Source organism: Necator americanus, chromosome IV, assembly GCF_031761385.1.
Source record: "Necator americanus strain Aroian chromosome IV, whole genome shotgun sequence".
NCBI classification, from domain to species: domain Eukaryota; kingdom Metazoa; phylum Nematoda; class Chromadorea; order Rhabditida; family Ancylostomatidae; genus Necator; species Necator americanus.
Genome location: NC_087374.1, coordinates 10,849,625 through 10,869,808, shown reverse-complemented (window position 1 = coordinate 10,869,808; position 20,184 = coordinate 10,849,625). Strand labels below are relative to the sequence as shown.

The following is a 20,184-nucleotide window of genomic DNA, read 5'->3' as shown; positions in this document are numbered from 1 at the left end:
ATATAACATCATCGCTAGCGTACTCAAGGTCTGTCCTGATGGAGCTAGGATGATATCGACAGGACACTGATCTACTGTTCTTCACATAATTTCGTCGATAGCGAAATTGAAAATTGAGGATCAGGAACGTGGAGGCATCCCTCTACGATACCAAGCATATCAGCTACGATCCCAACTTCATCAACGAAATCCACAACCCATCTACGCACATCTTTCGTATCCGAACAACAATCAACTTACCAGCTACTAGGCCGCGTTTGGAAGGAAGTGAACCTTACTCGTGATAAAGGTCTATTGATTAGAGTGAAATTGATCTGAGGCATATCTAGTGAATTTTTATCTACCGTTTATTCCTTTTGCATAGCATACTGAAAGGACCAAAAACAGACCGCGAAGAAATAAACTCTTTTGAATGAGTCACTTCTTAGTGTCTTAGCTAGTCTTTTGATTTGTGCAGTTTAAATAATAAAGATTGACTACTGGACGAGAAAAGAAGTGGCAAGAACAATTGACCGCAATATTTCAACTCTGAAATTGGTCAACAATTAAAAGATTTGATCAAACAGGAGCCGCGTTTACAAGTTTGATTGATACTGCTCGTGGTGCTACCCATTGGTAGTGGCCCTGCTTTCATTAAAGGGAGCATATCACGAATCTGAGGTGGTGCGGATTTCAGGTGGAGTATCCGTATACGGGGTCGTAGATTATGGAGACTGTTGTGGTTCCGCTCACCTCTCTCTGCATCACTGCAAACAGCCTCCAAAATGCTGTTTTGTACGACGCCATCTGTTGCAACGCTCCACTCCTTGCGCCGCCTCTGCCCTGCGATTCGTCGAAAATCCAATTCGGACTGCCCCGATAGGCAGTAAGGGACGCTACGCGTGCAAGGGTTGGGCACTGCAATAGAAGGCGTCGGACAAAACAGCATTCAGGGGCCGGCTGTTTGCAGTGGTGCAGGGAGAGATGAGCGGAACCACCCCGGTCTCCATAATCTACGACCTCGTATACGGATACTCCACCTGAAATCCGTACCACCGCAGATTCATGGTATGTTGCCCTTAAACGCAATCAGGCATTTGAGTGTACTCATTGAGAACGAAGCTAGGTGACCGGCACATGGCATATATGGCGCAACACTCTCACGCATTGTAAAAAGCTGATGTTGTTCAGCACATCGCCAGAGCCCATAACCTGCAAGGTCAACTGCCTGAAGGGATTGAAAATCTCTAGCAACAACCATTCGTTTCGCGACGCTAAAATGCCTAACACTGTCTAGAGAACTCCAACAAACCTCCCTGTCTAGGCCTCTACGATATCAGTGTGTGCCGTTTGTTGCATTGCAGAAAACACACATCAGAGATTGGCACGTCATCACCATCGAAAATTACACCATTTTCTGCGGCGATGCTAATGGAAAGAAAATAGGTAGCTGCGCGATAGCTGTGAGGAACGACTACAAGAACTTGGTGGAGGAATTTGGTTCAGTGTCGTCAAGATGCGATTTGTACGACTGTGGGATTGGAGAGGACGAAAACTCTGGATCCTAAGTGCCCATGCACCTACATAAACTGCTGAGGAACTGCAGGAAAAAAGGAACTGCAAGGACATCTTCTATAATGAATTCAATGCGATAATGTCTAAAATACACAGCCAGTTCGTGGTCATGGTCGGAACAGACGCAAATGCAAAGATGGGACTTGAACAACAATTTGATAAGGTAGGAAAATGGTGAAAATGGAGTGCACGTTGGACCAGGAATGAGCATCACGATCCAGATGCCTTTACAAAGTGTATCAAGAACGCTGCAGAGGAAACTCTCCTGGTTCTAACGCCAAGGAAGAAAATAGTCTCTGCATTCATCTGCGGGGACAAAATCAACCTAAAACTCTGTATGTTCAGCCAGCAGCAGTGGGGATTTCAACCAGGAAAAGCTTCTAAGAAGGAAGTTGACCAGCTGCAAAAAGACCGCAAAAACGAATGGACGTCAAGAACAAAGGAGTTTGAAAACGTGTGGGAGGACAAGAACCCGCGGAAACACTGCCAATGAAGTGGCTGTTGGTGAAGAAACCCTACCAATTTGTAGGGATCACTTCAACACTTTGCTGAACCGGCAAGCGTCGTCAGCTCCTGAACCCGAGCATTTCCAAGTACCAACGTACACTGCAGTCAGCGAGTAGTAGGTTCTGGTTTGCATCCAAAAAATGAAGAATGAAAAATCTGACGTAGACGATGGAATAGGCGCAGAAATGCTGAAATATCTTCTTCTGTCTGGGATTCATGAGATGACAAAAATCAACCGTTCAATATGGAACGGCGGAAGGATACCTGACTCGTGGAGACACGCTTGGTCCTTCCGCAAGAAATTATCTGTCGCCTACTCAAGGGACTATGGAGGAATCTCTTTGCTGCAAGTTATGTACAAGGTTTTGGAGCGGATTATCCTAGAACGACTTGCTAAACATCGCGGAGGAACAACGCGCAATGAGCAAGCTGGCTTTCGTCCTGGTCGATTACTACTGACCAATTGTTCATTGTCAGGAGAGTGATCGAAATCTGGCAGCAGCATTCAAAGCCAATGTAATTAGCCTTTCTAGATTTTGAAGGCGCTTTTGACTCTCTTCATCGAAGCCATCTTCTCAACGTACTTCGCGCCGATGAAGTGTTAGGAAAGTTCATTCGCTTGACTGATTATTTGAATCAACGAACAACTGCTGCATTTCGAACACCAGTCTGATGTACAACACCGCTTGAGGTGATAACGGGAGTAAGACAAGGTGCAGTGGCAGGACCCTTCCTCTTCAATTTCGCCATCGACGACATTATTCGAGGAAAAGTAGATGTGTCCCGCCGATATCATTCTAGCACCATCAGGAGGCCCTTTGACCTATCTCGAGTACGCTGACGATGTTGATATGTTCACAGAAAGGAATACGAAACTTCAACATGTTGTCAACCTTGTATCGAAGCTGGCTGCAAACTATGGACGACGTCTACGCCCTGATAAACGCAAACAGATGTAGCTCTCTTCGAGGCCTCGAACCAGGGTGAACGGACAGTCGAACCAATCGAAGTCGTCGATGAGTTCTGTCACCTGGGCTGTATGCTTAAGAACAACGGCAGCTACGACAAAGATATCCAGCAAAAATATGCTAATGCCACTTCTACATTTAACTCGTTAACGAAATGAATGGGGTCAACCCCCCTCACCAACAAAATCAAGCTGCGAACATACCTATCCACAATTGGTCCTATCATGATGTACGGATCGGAGACCTAGGCAGCACCGTCTACGGTGATGAAGGGGTGACTGCACGGAAAGAAAGATGCTTAGACTGCTGCTTGGATACTTTTGTCACAAGGCATGCCAAAATGAATATCTCTACGCGGAATTCGATATGGTATACCTGCGGATGACAAGGCAGGCATCGGCATATTGTACTGCCACCGAAAGCGGCTACAGAAAATCGTCCTCGCTTCTTTGCTCATATACTAAAGGAGAACAGTGGATCGCCCGGTTTACCGAGTTCTGAGGAGTTCGTTGAAAGGTGGAATAGGCCACTTGTCCGAAAATCGAAGTTCTGAACTAAGGTGCCGAAAGAACACCTGAGGATATTCGGCATGGGAAGGCAGTTCAAACGATACGAAAGGTTCCGCAGGATATCGAATAGCGACAAATGGATTGATTCTGCTCAAGCTTTCACAGAAGATCGAGAAAGTTGGCAAGGCTGTTGAAGAACGGCACATCTCGGAGAAGGTGCGGATAATCGCGTCAGGCTGATAATATCAGCCCGCCGATTAAGTCAATTAAGTCAAGTCATCAAACAGTGGCTCATTTCAGATGTGATGGCATCAGAAAATCAAATAAAGTTTCCAAGGAGTCTTTCAGCGCAATTGCGCTGTTGATTGACGGGTAGTAGGTAGAGCACCAGTGTTCTTCATTGCAGCGACCACGTCGCGTAAGTATGAGTGATTGCGTCCGACGTTGACTATATGCTCACACAGCGTCTTTAGAAGAGTAACATTGTACCATCTGGGAACTTGGGAGTTGAATTTACTGCGTGGTATTAAGCAGAGTGAGCGAAAAACGTAGCGGACAGCCCTGTAAACAGCAATTAAATTAATGAGAAATTATGCATCTGCTTCTTTAACTTTCTTCCTTGGTAACGAATAGTGAATTTTTGCCGAGTATCTTGGCCACAACAGCATACAATACATAATGCAAATTTTTAATGAGGAGACCAGAACTTCTTTCCTTGCACATGAAAGAATGCAAAAATTTTTACACTCCCTTTTAAATAACTGCTGAGGAAATGTACCATGACCTTTCTGAATGAGAATTGTTTTGAACCGCTGACTCTGTTTCATCTCTTGATATGTAGTGCTTTACATATGAATGATCCTCGAACGAAATCATCGTTCTTTGTGTTCATACTCTTCCTCCAAGGCCAGGATGGGGCATCTGCCAACGTCTGTCTTTCTCAATGGGGGTCAGCGCATATCTTACAACTCTGGCTTCTCCGCTTCCCTCTGCCTACTGAGTCATCTCTCTCCTCGCACAGCTTACACCACACCATTTGGCATGGCTCGAACAATTCTGTACTACTTCATCGCATATTCGTTTATTGATTCTGCAAATACAACCCCGGACGATCCGAAACTCACTTTTGAGGATCTTTATCAGTACGGGAAGTACGAGTACACAGATGGAAACTGGCAGGATTGTGTCGCCTTTATAAAAAGAGCACTTGACGATTTTCAGTGAGTTAAATCTTGGGATTTTTAAATTGTCGGTGATTTTTTTTACTGTAATCGCCTGACACTTCATAAAGAAAAATAAGTAACTGAATGAATAAATACATCTCTTAAGAGCTCTGTTGTGAGAACGCCTCGGTAAAACATCTGGTTCTTGTTTTCAAAACGAGCTTCAAGCTGAATCGCCGAAATTCCCCTTTTTTGCAAGTTCCCAACTTTTTCCTTCTTTTAGAGGTGACTTATAAAATGTCTCTTTCTGGTCCGTTTTTTTTCATCCGCTGGTTCTTTTCACCACACAAAAAACCCACGTATAGTCAATCCCGAAGGTGTTCAACCGAGTGACCGCAGGGCGCTTTCGACGGAGCCGATGCAAATGGAAAAGATGGTATCTACGACGTAGGGATAGTACGCAACAGCGCGTTGCTATCGCCAGATTGGGGCCGTTTTAGCATCACCAAAAATTGTCAGCTTTTATTATTTCGTCCTCATAATTAATTTCCACTCAGGTACTTCGAGGACGAACTGGTTTGGTGTCGGCGGAAATGCAAACAGCAAGTGGAAGCTCCTGATGATAGCGCGTTGTCGCAAAGTCATGCTCATTCAGAACGAGCTCTCTGTCTTCTTCGTTGCAAACGAGATAAATTCACTGGTATGCTCGATTTCTCATTTTGGACACAGGAAAGGATCTAGGTTTTTCTTTTAGAAGAAAGGCCTCCTTTGAAGAAGATGAACACCTACTTCGACTTTATCGAAAGAAAACCATTTCAGTATTTGCATATATGTTACTGGAAGGTAAGCGTTCCGTACAAATATTGAATTTCTTCACAAGGATATTTGCTCAAAACCTTTTAAAAATTGACCCAAGTCGAGCAAAATGTGCCTCAGCTTGAAGGCATAACATGCTAAGAACTAGGAACTACAAATAAAAATAATAATAACAATAAATATTGCAACTATAAACCTTCAACACTGCTTCATGTAGCTAAGTCATCGTGATACACCTTTCACTGCAGTGGGATATATTAGGAGTTTATAAATGGAAAACAGCTATAGTGATTCAATAAATTTAGTAACCAGTAAATTTAAATTGTTTGTCGTGACACCTTCACCAACGGACCCCTTTCTATTATAGCAGTGTGAGACCTGTAGTTCCCTACTTTTTGTTCCTTACCCTTCAAATAAATTGCAGAGAGAATTGATCCTTTCTAGATGGGCGATCTTGAAATGGCAGTGAAGAGCGCGTACACGTTTCTTGTGAAGAACCCAACTGACAAAGACACCCTCGATGGTTTGGCATTTTACATGGAACGACCAGGTTACGATGACCGAATGCTGGTTGATGCACTTCGTCGCCCATACGAGGTTTGAACTTCCGTGGGAATTTATCGGCATAAGTCATTATGATCGTGTGAAATCTCATTTTTAATTCTCATATATTTTATTTCTTTAAGAATTAAATTTAACTTATCTGATGTTGACACATAGACGCCACTAAACGTAGTGTGTAGAATTGATGCGTCAGTATTCGCCAGAGGTCATCCAGCTCTCATCGATCGATATAGTAGTGTTGCTCTATCGACTATCGTTTCATCGATCGACGGGTGCAGAAAGAAAAGGCGCGAATGTATGGACGCAACGCAAAGCGGAGGCATTACGATCTAGCGCTTATAAATTTTTAGATAAGACTTTCAAAACTAACATTATTAGGTGTTTGTTGGTGCGTATTGGCGATTTTGTCTCGGAAGTGCGCCAAAGTCTTTTGGTCTAAAATAGATACTAATCTATTGTGAGGATGTGGAAGTGTGATGAAAAAAAAAACGCAGCCAAATTCTGATAGGACTTTTCTATTGTATCGTTTTACAGGAGAGATTCATATCGGGAGTGAAAGCCTACAATGAGGAAGATTGGTTTCGTTGTATAGATGATCTCGAAGTGTCGTTGGATAAAGTCATAGAGGAGGATTCAAGGTTCTTGTTGAATTACGATTATTTACGCCGGCAATGCAACGAGAGAAATCTCATTACTTTCTGAAAAAAAAACTTTATTTTTATCCAGATATTTATTTACTGTTTAATTGTATAGATGTCGACTTCTCTGTGAAGATAAGATTGATTGGAGTGTTGTCGATGGAAATCCTGAATTGGATGTACTGATGACAAGTAGGTCACGAAATGTACGATATATATACATTTGTGGGATATGTTTTACTCTAGGTATGCAAGCATCGATTGTCCGTTGCCAACATAACTGCCTCTACCGTCTGTCATTGATCAACGGTCACGACGTAGGACACCTCCTTGCCGCCCACTATGAATACTTGCACTATTGCTACTACAAAAGTATGTGGTTTAAGGTTTCTTCACGTTGTTTTCTTCTTAGTTTACAACACTCTAGGACGAATGGTGGAAAATAACGATGAAAATTTTGATAAACGAATGACAGAAAATGTCAGTAATCTCCAAAATGACGGCACATGCAAAATACTTCCTTTAGATGTGGTGGGGAACATTCGGATGATGTCTTTGTCTGCTTTCTTGCCTTGTAATAATTCTTTATTCATCATTTTAGTAGTGTAGGCCTTTGATTAGAAAAATATCTTCGACGTGGGACAATTGTAGCGCAGCTGGTGAGAGGTCCTAATGCGACTGCAAGGTCAGACGACGGTTCGACTCTGCCGTAGTGCCAACCAAGCCTTTCATCCCTTATGGCTCCATAAATTGGTACCAGAGTTGTCTGAGAGGGGAGAAGCACTGAGTTGAATCGGGTAGCCTTCGCAAGTCAGTGTATAGGCCAGTTACACGTTCGTCAACCTCAAACAAACTGAATTGAAGTGAACGTGGGGGCGCATCCCAAGCGGATTGATTAACGCTAGACACTTTATCCTCTTTTATCCTTCGCACAAGGACTTCTCTTACTTAGATTTCCTTCACCTCCACTCCTAGCAGGTAAAAAAAAAGCCCAGCTCCAAAATTTATGCAATAGTCTAAAGACAGCATTCGTCAAAAAAATTCCAGAAAACGTAGACCTTTCAAGGGTGAATTCCCTCGAAGATAATGTCTCGCATCGCATACTTCCGCATTTGACGTGAAAAGGTCCCAGTAGTTTATGTAGGTACAGTCAAAGTACCGAATGTGTTCAGGGTGGGTGGACGATACTTCACATGGAGTGGGACAGAGGGAAAGGGAGCGTGGGTTAAGAAGAGGAAGAGTGTACGTTAGAATGGGCGAGGCGTCGCGTTTTCGGTTGAACGCAGTAGGGACCGACTGTACGTTGATGACGAAGTATCCTTTCAGTAACGAATAAACGGGTCGTCCTACCCAGAGGGGTTAACTGTCGAATGCATATTTTCATTTGGCGCAACCACGGTGGGATCACGATTATTCACAGTTCACAGTTTATATAGAAGGAAACGATATACCGCTGGCTCTAAAAGGGCTCAGTAAAAGGAATTTAGGAGAAGATCACGCGTGAGTTGGCTGAAATTGATAGATATAAGGATCGTGACGATGTAGCAAGTGGTTGCATTGCTTCTTTGGAAGCTTAAGCTGTAGATTGTGGACTGTATATAACAAATGAACCATCAAAATTACGATCCCGCTAGAATATGTCTGTATCGCAAAATGCAATGCATTTCACCGCAGGACATAGCTATTGCAGGCTTTCTGTCGCGACCAGCCCACCAAGTGCAGTTTATGACATCCGAAGACAAAAATGATCGCCTTCTGGTGGTACGAAACTAACCACTAACATTTCTGCTTCCAATAGCTGTTGATTAAAGGCAGCGTACCCCGAAATTTACTTGGCTGGAAACCTCGGGGAGAACGTAGAACGTTCGCTCATCTTCCTTAAATGTCGCAGAGAAAAAACGGCGTGGAAGGTCCCACAACGATTTTTTAACCTGCAACGTGCCACCGTTGGGCACGGGCCGCGTTCAGGAGCAAGCGGTTGGAGATTAACGACATCTTATCGCCAGCACCAGTCTAATAAAGTAAAACCAATGAATAGGTCTGGACCAGAAACGACATCCGCCAGCACCAGTCTAATGAAGTAAAACCAATGAATAGGCTGCTGGGACCAGAGCGTATACAAGGGTGCGCGTTGCAACATACCTCGTAGGAACTAAAGCCGTTTCCACGTTTTTTTAGGACCACTAGGGAGAGCAGAATTGAACTGAGATCCGTAACCTACAACCTGAACTCTATGTTTTTCTTGGTCTTTCCGTACCATGTAAATTCCACTTTGTACTGCCTTCAACACACTCTTTCTCTCTGTAGCCATCCAGCATCCAATATAGGCCGCCCTAGGCGACCACAACCATCGGATACCTTGGCATCACCCCGCGAATCTGAGGTGGTACGGATGTGAGGTGGAGTATTCGTACACGGGATCGTAGATTATGGAGAGGTGGGTGATTCCGTCCATTTCTTCTTAATTGGCGTAAAAAACGGCCCGGAAGATGCGGAGTGTGCACACGGCTGGCGCGCTCCAATCGAACTCGTAGAAAGTAGCGCGCAGAAACGCTCGAAGCCTTGTCTTCCGGGCCGTTTTTTTACGGCAATTAGGAAGAAATGGACGGAATCACCCCCCCGCCCGTATACGAATACTCCACCTGAAATCCATACCACCTCAGATTCGTGGGGTGATGCCTCTAAAGACTATCAAGCGTAGTGATTTACGACGAAGAGGTTGAATTTCTAGTTGACTTCTTCGAATATGAACAATATGCTACATATCTAAGACGGATTCAATTCTAGTTATGCGTGGATCCGAAGCAGCTCGTTCGGTAGCCAACTACATCTTATTCGATGACAATCCTCTCATGCAAAGGAATAAATACTTCTACAACAAGCAGTACAACAACAAGGAACTTTTTGTACCTGATAAGGTACTGGATTACTAGGAAATTACTTCAATTAGCCGTCAATCGTTTCCTCTGTGCAACAGTCTCATTGCAGCGAATGCTAGATATATACAAACAGCGCACTTTGGAAGAACGATATCTGAATTTTATCGAAGAGAAATTCAAATTTGTCAACAACGAGGTAAGTTCATTGCATTTTTTCTTCACACTTTGTGTCGCTTACTGTGTAGAATGTTTCAGTTCCCACCTGAGCGCCAAGATGATAGAAAAAAATTCGACACTTCAGTCTCCGTCGAGGATACATTCGATTACACTGCTGTACGGAAACTTCTTACACAAATTGAATGCAAAACGTTACGATCTGTATTCCCCGTTAAGCATGGTGATCAGATTTTGGAAGAGCTTGAAGATCGTGTGAAACTGTTATGGCCCAAGGCGAAATTTGAAACACGTGCTTGTAGTAGGAAATCACGTGTTGCTCCATGTTCGCGAGCTATTGTGCTCTCGATTGAAAACGATGATTGTTCCGAATGGTTAGGAGCTATGCACACGGGTTGCGCAATTGTTTTTTGCACATAAGCTCACTTAATCGGGATCGGTAGCCTCTGTAACAAAGTGAAATAACAAAAACTTATGATTGCATTACCTATTATGGTTTAAAGTTAGCGTGCTAGGAAACCGACGGTGTTTGGATCTTTTCAGGAAGGACTATAGGGCTAAGAGTGTAGATTAGAGCACGAGCACAGGAGGGAAATGGATTTTTTGTACAAATTTTCCTTCGTGGCACCTCATACACACATCGTCTAACAGCCGCTGCATTGGTTCTGCTTGAATAGGACGCCGGAGAAACCTCATTGATCATCGACCGATCGTACGCAGACGTGGCGCACACGCAGAACTGACGCGTTGCGTCCCTCGTAGTAGAAATCGTACAAAAACGCAGCTTTCCATGCTTTTTTTCCATGACGAAGAAGGAAAGTTGAGAGTGATCACGCTTGTACCCGTAGTCTACACTTCTAACCCTATCGGTTCCCAAATCAAAAGGACTGGTAACGTCAATTTTGTGGTGTGCGACCTTTAAATCGCTTGTTTTTGATGAAATTGCTCCTTTGTTGGGACACGAGCATGTTGTACCACTATTTTGTCTTTCGCTTATCCTTGGTTATTGCATAAATTCATTTGAAATGTATTTTTCCCAGCTTTCCATCTTGCAGTGAAAATACATGCACTTACAGTTCTACATCACGAATAGAGAACTCATGTCCCGAGAATGCTAAGAGACTTTTACAGGCATTTTATTTTTAGAAGTAAAATGAGGGAAATCCGTCAAAAATACTGTTGAGGAATTTCTGAAAAAAAATCATACCGTGCAAAAATGTAGCTCTGCGTGCATGGCATTGTCTGTCTAAACAAAGAAGTCAGAAAGGCACGGGATGTTTCTCATCTTGTTGAAAAGTTCCGCAAGAATTTTACTTACTGATTGTTTTGATTTTCTGGGATGATTATCGAAGAGAAAGTTGCGACACTTTTCTTATTTCTCATTTTCAAATTATCCTCACAAAGAAACGAATTAGTCTTCGCTGAGTGGTAATTCATAGTTATTTTATGGATACTGTACTTTTTTCTTTTCTTTTTTTCTTAAAGGCTTGTGTTCCACCATGTTCCTTCTCGCTGGTCATGTTTTGCGTTCACGAAATCACTAACTGGCAACACAGTGACATACTTGCCATTATTTATCGCAAGCTTTTGTAATTGAGTAATATATTGTCAATATAAGTATTCAGATAATTTCTAAACATTAGAAGAATTCTCTCTCCATTAGGAAGATTTCCGCTATGCTCTTCTCAAGGTTAGGTGGTTCAGCCTTTTGCCTCCTTTTTACAGCTCTGCTCGCTTCATGTAAAAGTGACGCTAGGTAGAAGTAGTCAGGAGTGTCGTCACGACCCAAGTACCGGAGATAAAACTGAAGAAAAAACATACTTAAAGCCTTATTGTATTTCTACATTGGGCTTCTGAAAAAAAAAACCTTACACCAATTTTAAAGAACGAGAACGGGCAGTTGTTGAGGACCATTCTCGCGGAGAAAAACGGTGATTTCATCCATTGCCTGAAGTTATTCACTTATTCATTGAATTTCCAAGAACGTAGAGAACGAACTTCTATAGATAAAAAACGTCTACCGTATATTGGGTTCGCGATCATAGGCTGACCAAACTTGTGGTTTCTGACTCCTACAGTTCACCCATTCGTTCAAACAGTACAACCAACCCCATAAATCGTCAACCCTGCCCTGCAAAGACAACGATTCCTTGAATTCTTTATAACCAAAAAAGAAAAAAGAATAAAACCTGATCTCTGCCGATTTCCGCGTTAAGACTGCTCCATTCTTCGGTCCCTCTCATCCCAGCATGCGATCTAGGTGGTCTGTGTTTTCCATCTTTATCCAAGAACGCACGCGCCATTCCCATATCATACATGACCACAATTGAGTTCTAGAATATTCAAAATACCCATTTAAAGGATAGATTGCACGAGTTAGCTTCATTTTGTGTCGCAATTTGTTATAACAACTTAGGATCCTCGTTGTAATTTGTTTTTCAGAGAAAAAGAGAGACAAAGCAAATTCGCAGCATAAATAGAGCGTTGCGATTGGAAAGGGCCTAAATTTCCAAAGAAAATAAGATCAAAAAATAAGGCAAGTACAATTCTCATCTGACCACTGTTCATTCGACAAATGTGGTAAGATGAAAAAAAGTGTGACGCTATATTCATAGTCAGAGCGGTGCCCGAGAGGTAAAGATAGTTAGGGAAAAGTTTCCTCCTAAGGCTACTGTGAATAAGTACAGATAATACTTGCGACTTCAATTTTATTTCTATAATTTCTTTGCGTTTCTTGCTTGTTCCCCAATGGTTTCAACTTTTGAAATGATTGATATTCAATGTAATTCAAAGAGGAATTTTAGTTTTAGCACGGACCTCATACATTCCTATATTCTCGGGTTTGATATCACGATGGATAAATCCGCACTGATGCATGTCGTAGATCCCCTTAATTTATGATAATGGTAAACAAAAAAGTGTGATATTGAAGCCAACATGTCAGGAAATTGGCGTTGTTGTTAGGACCTCTCTACGAAACATAACGGGAGTGACAAAGTTACTAACTCATCGACCATACGCTCGCTCGCAAACGCGATGCGTACGCCGGCGCAAGCACACGTGGCATGTTCCTAGGCATCTAGTAGGAAAATTTGGTCCAGAGGCCCGTTCTCCATTGCGTTTTTCAGGACAATTAGGGGAAATTGGGCGTGATCACGGTCATATTCGTAATCTACATCCCTACTCCTATCCTTGGAGGAATTCCAACAATCGTCAATTTCATGGTATGCATTAGGTGCTTTAAGTGCTGCAAATACTAGAACAAATAAAAAGCTCCGGCTTATAGTGCGCAATATCCGTTTCAATGAAAACTGCTTCAGTGAAGACGCTTTCAAAAGTATTGGAGCGAGAAGGCTCCAGAAGCCACGAACGTTTTGTGTGATATCGATTACCGTGTCCACCAAATTAGTCTAGAAACGCGAACAAAAAAAAATAACCTTCAATAGTTGCAGACCATATTCTATAATTTTGAGAGTCTGCTCTTGGCCTTGGAGATTTCCTATAATTGGAACCGGGTTACCGGGTAAACATTCCATTACCACATATGAAAGCGATGATGTCTGTAAGAATTGTTTGTTAGTTGCAATTATGGGTTCTATTAAATCATGCTTACCTTTTCCCCGATGGTCACTTCAGTAGAGCCGCTTGCCAGCTTCCGTACTAGGTGAAATGTCCGATTTTCCATGTTTTGTTTAGCAAGCTAAACACCTGTCATTGTGCAGATTATGTGGTCATCCAGTAATGTACATGAAAGGTAAATTTTTAGATTTTGCATCCAGACCGCTTCCTTGACCCGGGTTTTCGCCCGATTACTCGATTTTTCGGAAAACTCTGGGGCAACGGTTAGGTAAGACGAGATTTTGGAACGATATGAAGCTTGGTGCAGCTGCGTACACGGCTGCGCTCGAAGCGGCGCGGTGGAGCTAGCGGTTGGGAGCGAGATAGGACAATCGCGAACTGCAGCGATGAGTGGTGCTAGCAACGCCTTGTTATGATTTGCCACCTCCCCTAATCTTCCTAATTCTAACCGCTATGCTCTTCCGCACCTCTTCGATCGCACACGTTTACGCAATGGTAACAAGACCCTATTTTCCCGGCTGTGTCGTCGATCCCATTGTATTCGTTTACTACCGCGTTCGGTGAAAGGACCAGTCCTATTAGAACAGTGCGTTTCTAGGGAAGGTCCTACTGGACATAAAAGTAGAATACTACGAAATTCACCATCAGAAAATGATGTGGTTTGGCGTGTAGACTTCAAGTAATGAGACCTTAAAATCACGCTCAATCCCCTAGTCGTCATGAAAACGGCGTGAAAACCAGCAGACTATTCTCTAATTTTATTTGAATGGGCTGCTAAGGGAGTCCCACTTATTTCCGTCTGTTCGCTCGCTGACGCATGGCGGTAACGTGTTTCATTTAAAAGAACGGTCAGTAAAGCCTTTTCCCACGCTGATTTTTTGCACGGTTGGGAAGAATTGGGTGTCTCACTCTCTTACTCACAATCTACTGCACTCTACGAACCCTATCTTCTTCTGGAGAAATGCCAAAATCATCAATTTTGTGCAAATGTTGTCTCTGAACTAAGACTTCTGTTCGTTCCATTGTAAAACGTGAGCACTTCTTCATTCTTGAAGAAATTCTTCATTCTTGAGGAGTTCTTTCCATTCTTGAAGAAACAATCTTGGCAAGCCATCATTGAAGTGATCAATGATTGCATTTTAGAAAGTATGGTCTTGTGAAAGTCTTTATAGAATGCTTCCACTCCTGCTTTGAGCGTATCTGCACGACCGAAAGCGTTCTATTCTGTTCCGTTCATTCTGCCTCCCGCGATTAATGCTCGTTTATTCTCAACTCGCTCATCGCTTATATGATAACGAGGCTCTTCTTGGTTTCAGGATAGCATGTCTATTTTCTGTTTTAGGATTGTAATGTCATTTTTTATGCGTCTATTAAAAATAACAATGGTTTGTGTACGGCGACTACTCTGTTATTAGGCACTCTTAGCCATCGAGGAAATAGAAAGATTACGATAGTGAGAAATTTACTGACAAGTCTGTCCATAACCATACTTTCCCATTCGAGACTTGCAGCCGAGTATGATGACAGTGCCACTTTCATTACAGCCTTTGTCTTATTCTTCTCACATTGCAGTACCACACCGTTAGCGCCTGGAATTTATTATTATTTAGTTCCAAACCTACGTTCGCGAAGAAAAATCCAAGATTTCCATACCACTACCAATTGAGCTCTCAATGGCCCAACCATCAACAACCTTTCCATGGAAGTAGGCTTCTACCTCTTCAGGCTCGCACCTACGACAAACGTGTTTTTGTGATAAATTGGCTTACTCGAGACTCAAAACGAGCTACAGCAGAATTGGAGCCACAAACGGTACTCGTTTTTTAAAGCTTTCTGCTCTACACAGTCAAATTGAGGTCTGTTGGATGCATAATACCCGAACAGCAAATTTCTGCATAGAGCAACAATCTCTTGGCATAAGTAAATTTAGAAAAACAATTGGAAGTTACAAACCATCAGCTCGATGCATAGTAAAACAAAGTAACACTAAATACGTAACAAAAAAGCATATTTCGTTCAAAAAACGTTCTAAGGGAGTCAATTATGTGCAGGAGGGAGTACTACCGTAAGCTGGCTCGCAGTACTTGAAATGATCAGATTCGTGATGTGTTATGATGCTAATCAGCAAGACACAATAATAGTAAAGGAAAAAATTTCTGGCATCAATCTGCTTCTGATACGCATACGTAATCGACCTCAATTCGGAATCGTTGAGCTTCCAGTATTGGTCTGTGCAATGACTTTGCGTGGCCGAGCCCATATCAGTATTTTGTTTCTGTTGAGGCCGCACATATAAGTTTGACTGCTACCTATCCGTGGTAGCCCTGCTTTCGCTAAACGCAATCAGCCATTCGAGCGTACGCAATGGTAGCGTACGAGCAATATAAACATCTCTCTTATAATATACTGTTATATGACGCAAGATTCCCATTCATTGCAAAAAGATGCTATCGTCCAGCACATCGTCAAAGCCCATAACCTGTAAGGTCAACTCTTGGAGGGAGCATGGAATCTCTGGCAACAACCATTCGTTTCGTCGACTGTCGATTGAACTCCAACAAACAGCCCTGTCTGGGCTTCTACGACATCTGTTTGCTGCGCTGCAGGAAATACGCATCAGAGATCGACTCGTCATCAATGTCGGAGATTACACCATCTACTGTGCCGATGCTGATGAAAATAAGGTAGGAGGCTGCACAGTAGCTGTGAGGAACGACTACAAGAACCTAGTGGAGCTCAACGTCAAAATGCACCTTTGTACGAGTGCGGAATCACAGAGGATGCAAACTCTGGATTGCAAGTGCTCACTCACCTGCGAATACCGTTGAAGAGAACGACAAGGACTCTTTCTGTGGAGAAGTCAATGCGTTAATGTCTACAGTACCCAGCCAGCAGATAATCATTGTCGGAATCGACACGAACCCCAAGATGGGACGTGAACATCAATTCGATGTAGTGATAAAAATGATAATTCCTTTTGAAACACAAATAACCGAATAACCGTTATATCAGACAACCGTCTGGCTGACTTTTGTGAACGGATGGGTCCCGTCAACGCTTCCAAATTCAAGAGGAATCATCATCGCCATCAGCTTACGTGGCAAAAGTCAATCCTATTAAATCCTGAAGAGCAGCGAAAAATTAAAATTCTCAACCTACAGCTCAAGTACGTTCTGATGAGAAAGATGCCCCACTCAGAAAGCCGAAAATCTAGTGCTGTTTGGGACGTCCCATTTGACTCTATTGTCCAGTTGTTCTCAGCTACGGTACTACAAGAGGAAAAGGACACTTCTTCAACCGAAGACATGACGTTTTTGAAAGCCGAAGAATGGAGAACGAAGTTCCGCCAACGTGTTTCTATTCAAGTTGGAGTACGGACCAGAAAGAAGCTTTGCAGTGCAGATTCCTTCATAAAATGTATCAAGGACGCGACAAAAGAACCGCTCCCGGTCCTGGGGCTGGAGAAGAAGCTCGATTTTGTATCTGGTGAGCAAGGATCCATATGTAAATAAATCTATATGTGTTGCCCACAGTACTAGTGATTTCAACCACGAGAAGCGTCTGAGAAGGAAGACACGTCGTCAGCTGGAACAAGACCGCGAATAACAATGGATATCAAGAGCGAACGAGCTTGAAAAGGCATGGAAGAACAACAAACTGAAGAAAACCTACGCTCTACTAAGACAATACAGCGGCAAAAAGAAAAGATGTTCTTCAGTCGTCAGCACTGTTGATGGAGTGGCTGTAGGTGAAGCAACCCTTTAAAGGTATCACTTCAAGACCTTGTTGAACCCACCGTCAGCTCCTGAACTCGAACACATTCACGCACAGATCGTGGAAACACGCTGTCATAATTCCATCCAAAATTAGATCCATCACGGATCCTAGTAGACATCGAGAAATCTCCTTGTTGCGTGTTATGTACAAGGTCTTCGAGTGAATCATCCTGGACTGGCAGCGGTATTCGAAGCAAATGCTACTAGCCTTTCTGAACTTCAAAGCAGCTTTCGACACCCTCCCCCTCCCCCTTATCGGGTCGAAAGATTTCTCCCTTTCTCACGGAGCCCTTCGCGTCGCTGAAGCACCAGGGAATTTTGTCCGCCTAATTGATAACAAATGAGGAAACAACTGCTGCATTTTGAACACCAGCTGAGTGGTGTATATCATCGTTTGAAATGGCAACTAAAGCGGATAACACGAGAAAGTATCAACATCTGACACCTCCGTCGAAAGTGGGTACAGAAAATCGCCTTCGCTTCTTTGGTCATGTTATGAGGAGACCAGAAGACCGTTCAACGTGCTCTGGGGATTCTTCTGGATTCAAGTTGGAAGAGCTCACCTGCCGAGAACGGAAGTTCTAAACTGAGGTGCTGAAAGAGGACCTGAAGACAGTAGGCATAGAAAGACAGTTCAGACAATACGTAAAGATATGGAAGAGCGAAGATTGCATTGATTCTGTGCAAGCTCTTGCTGAATATCGAAATGGTTGGACAGAGCTGTGCTCAAGGACAACACAACTCTTCACCAACCCTAAAAACATTTTTATTCATTAAAGCTATTGATTAATCCGACTCTATATATGTCATTTTGTCAGCTTCACCCAACTGCATGTATTTCGAGAGTTAACTTTCTTTATCAGTAGTATTCAAAACATCATCTGACAACAAAAGGAAGACTTACATGGTGACACCAACCACACAAGAAAGGATAAAGTGAAAATGAGGCTTCCTAGCCTTCAACAACAAATGATATGCATCTAGTTAGGTTCATAAAAACAAATCCAACATCAAACAGCTCGTTTGATTAGATGGATTAAAGGTCATCAATCCTTATCTTTTTGATACAACATTTAATACAATACATTTGCACTTACCTACTGCTCTTTCCCTCGGATGATCACTTAGTGCTGCATCTCGCCAGAAAGGAAAAAAGCTGCTTTATGGAATACGAATGCAAGTGTCGATGACCAGAAGCCTAGAAGAAGCAGAAAATGCCTAGTAGCGACTTCCCAGCACCTGTACCGTTCCACTTCTGCACCGGAGTCAAATAACGGGTTCGGATTTCTAAACTGCTCTATCGCAAACACTACGGGCTCGCAAAACTAAGACTTAGATAAGAGGCCAGAGATTGCATCGGTGCCAAATAGTAGGAAAAAGTGTTTCCGAGAGGCTTTGGAAGAAATGAAAAAGAATAAAAGGTTGGGATCAAATGGGATGAAATGACCTACCATCACCTCGCTCCTTGTAACTTGATTTTGGAAGGCAACCATCATTGTAGTTCACTGTTTAGATGTAGACGCCCTCGAAAAATAAATGTGAACAATGTCAGCAGTTTCCAAGTCTGCGCACTTTTGCTGCCCTTGCTTTCGATCTGTCATAGTCGAGTGAAAACGGTCTGAAGAGAAGCAGTTTGCATAAGCAGCGGCGCTTAGAGCTACATGGATGACCTAGCGGTTGTTATCGAAATAGGAACATCGTTACTTTCACTGTCGGACTACAGCAATGAGTTTTACTAGCGATGGTCTCCCCTTTCAAACCGCTAAGGTTCAGGTCGTTTTGAAACAACTTCGTGTTGATGTACAAGTAATGAATTTTTCTTTTCAAACTTTGGAAATGCGTGCTAATTAATAGGGGAGATTTTACTCGTAGCTATGATATTTCTGTATCTTGCAAGTGGTCTATCCTTGAAAAATTAATTAGAGAGAAACTGCGTGTATTGTATACGTCACTGTAACGTAATGATAAAGAACAGGCACGTTGTCGTCTTCTACCGAATATGGAAGAAGATTTAAGGATGGATCGTGAATGATCTGTGACACTATTCGGTGTAACGCAAAATCTACTCTACGCTCAAAGTAAGATAGAGTATGCATCGTGACCTTGATTATGAAAACAACACATCCACCGACCACCGACTACCAATAAACTCCACTTAAAATACAAGCACTGATCGAACGCCTAGAGTCACAGCAATTGGTGATACTCATCTTTCCGATAATATGATATTGATGATATTCTTAAGTATAGGACTCATTTTCGATAGGGTAGAATGTAAATGGGATGATCTTTCGTAGATTTGTAGAAGGCCTTCTAACGCTTAGGGACCAACTTAGAATCAGGGTCAAACACGGAAACACGCCACGTTTATAAAGAGAAGGTTTTTTCCACTTGTGTCATTCGTTCTCACTTTTTGTGAAGATCCTGAAGCAATTCGTGAAGCTAACGTAAAGTGGGTGGTATCAGATTGCCAGCAGATTTAACTTAATAACTTATTAATTTAACTGATTTAACTTAACGATTTAAGATTTAGGAGGACTTGCCATGGGTCAAAGGCTTTCTACAGCTCTTGCTGTTTAGTTTTTGAACAGGATAGCGCATCTAATAATAGAACGTCTTTCACAGATGTACCGCCTTCATTCGATGATTCCTTTATTGTGACCTCAACGCATTTCGAAAAGGAGGAATGCTTTAGAATTTTGAAAGAACAATCGCAATAGATAAAACTTACACGCGAACAACCAATCGAACTACAAATAAAACAATTAGGACCCTATATGAAGGTAGATCCCCGCTGTGCATCGCCTTCGTCTCTGATTTGTTAACTGCTGCGATAAACCGGGCTCTTTTCGAGCTCATTTGCTTCCGAACGACAAGATCAAGCGACAGTTTTTTCGTAGTAGATTCCACGATAGGCAATGTGTAGTGCTGCGTTGTTTGTTCATTCGGTTAAAGTGCAGATTGCAGAAGATCGGAGTAATCTGCCAGATAGAATGCTTGACATGAAATGACAAATATTAGAGAAAATGGAAGAATGCTGAGCCTGCGTATCAAAAA

At 42.6% G+C, this 20,184-nt stretch overlaps 6 protein-coding genes across 7 annotated transcripts; 5 read left to right on the top strand and 1 right to left on the bottom strand.

The window, feature by feature from the left end:
* Positions 1–1,663: 1,663 nt before the first annotated feature.
* RB195_000902 (uncharacterized protein) lies at positions 1,664–3,020 on the top strand (the record flags this gene model as incomplete). Its single annotated transcript, XM_064197458.1, has 5 exons — positions 1,664–1,728; positions 1,900–2,010; positions 2,084–2,173; positions 2,384–2,505; positions 2,863–3,020. The coding sequence occupies 5 exons, from the start codon at positions 1,664–1,666 to the stop codon at positions 3,018–3,020; spliced, it is 546 nt and encodes a 181-aa protein (XP_064053339.1).
* RB195_000903 (uncharacterized protein) lies at positions 2,202–2,546 on the top strand (the record flags this gene model as incomplete). Its single annotated transcript, XM_064197459.1, has 1 exon — positions 2,202–2,546. The coding sequence occupies one exon, from the start codon at positions 2,202–2,204 to the stop codon at positions 2,544–2,546; it is 345 nt and encodes a 114-aa protein (XP_064053340.1).
* Positions 3,021–4,579: 1,559 nt separating the features above from the next.
* Positions 4,580–10,192, top strand: RB195_000901 (uncharacterized protein; the record flags this gene model as incomplete). The annotated part of the gene is made up of 10 exons (XM_064197457.1): positions 4,580–4,758; positions 5,259–5,401; positions 5,456–5,544; positions 5,962–6,114; positions 6,616–6,719; positions 6,835–6,911; positions 6,966–7,091; positions 9,507–9,637; positions 9,708–9,794; positions 9,854–10,192. The coding sequence occupies 10 exons, from the start codon at positions 4,580–4,582 to the stop codon at positions 10,190–10,192; spliced, it is 1,428 nt and encodes a 475-aa protein (XP_064053338.1).
* A 1,219-nt stretch (positions 10,193–11,411) lies between these two features.
* On the bottom strand, positions 11,412–18,581 carry RB195_000898 (uncharacterized protein; the record flags this gene model as incomplete). 2 transcript variants are annotated; one of them, XM_064197454.1, is made up of 11 exons in its annotated part: positions 11,412–11,576; positions 11,645–11,720; positions 11,794–11,903; positions 11,962–12,105; positions 12,590–12,661; positions 13,210–13,332; positions 13,386–13,472; positions 14,822–14,940; positions 15,005–15,084; positions 18,032–18,084; positions 18,579–18,581. In XM_064197454.1, the coding sequence occupies 11 exons, from the start codon at positions 18,579–18,581 to the stop codon at positions 11,412–11,414; spliced, it is 1,032 nt and encodes a 343-aa protein (XP_064053334.1). The 2 variants fall into 2 exon arrangements, with proteins under 2 accessions (XP_064053334.1, XP_064053337.1); XM_064197453.1 differs by lacking the exons at positions 18,032–18,084; positions 18,579–18,581 and adding an exon at positions 15,547–15,611.
* On the top strand, positions 15,796–16,179 carry RB195_000900 (uncharacterized protein; the record flags this gene model as incomplete). The annotated part of the gene is made up of 1 exon (XM_064197456.1): positions 15,796–16,179. One exon carries the CDS (start codon positions 15,796–15,798, stop codon positions 16,177–16,179), a length of 384 nt encoding a protein of 127 aa, XP_064053336.1.
* On the top strand, positions 16,393–16,863 carry RB195_000899 (uncharacterized protein; the record flags this gene model as incomplete). Its single annotated transcript, XM_064197455.1, has 1 exon — positions 16,393–16,863. One exon carries the CDS (start codon positions 16,393–16,395, stop codon positions 16,861–16,863), a length of 471 nt encoding a protein of 156 aa, XP_064053335.1.
* Positions 18,582–20,184: the final 1,603 nt, after the last annotated feature.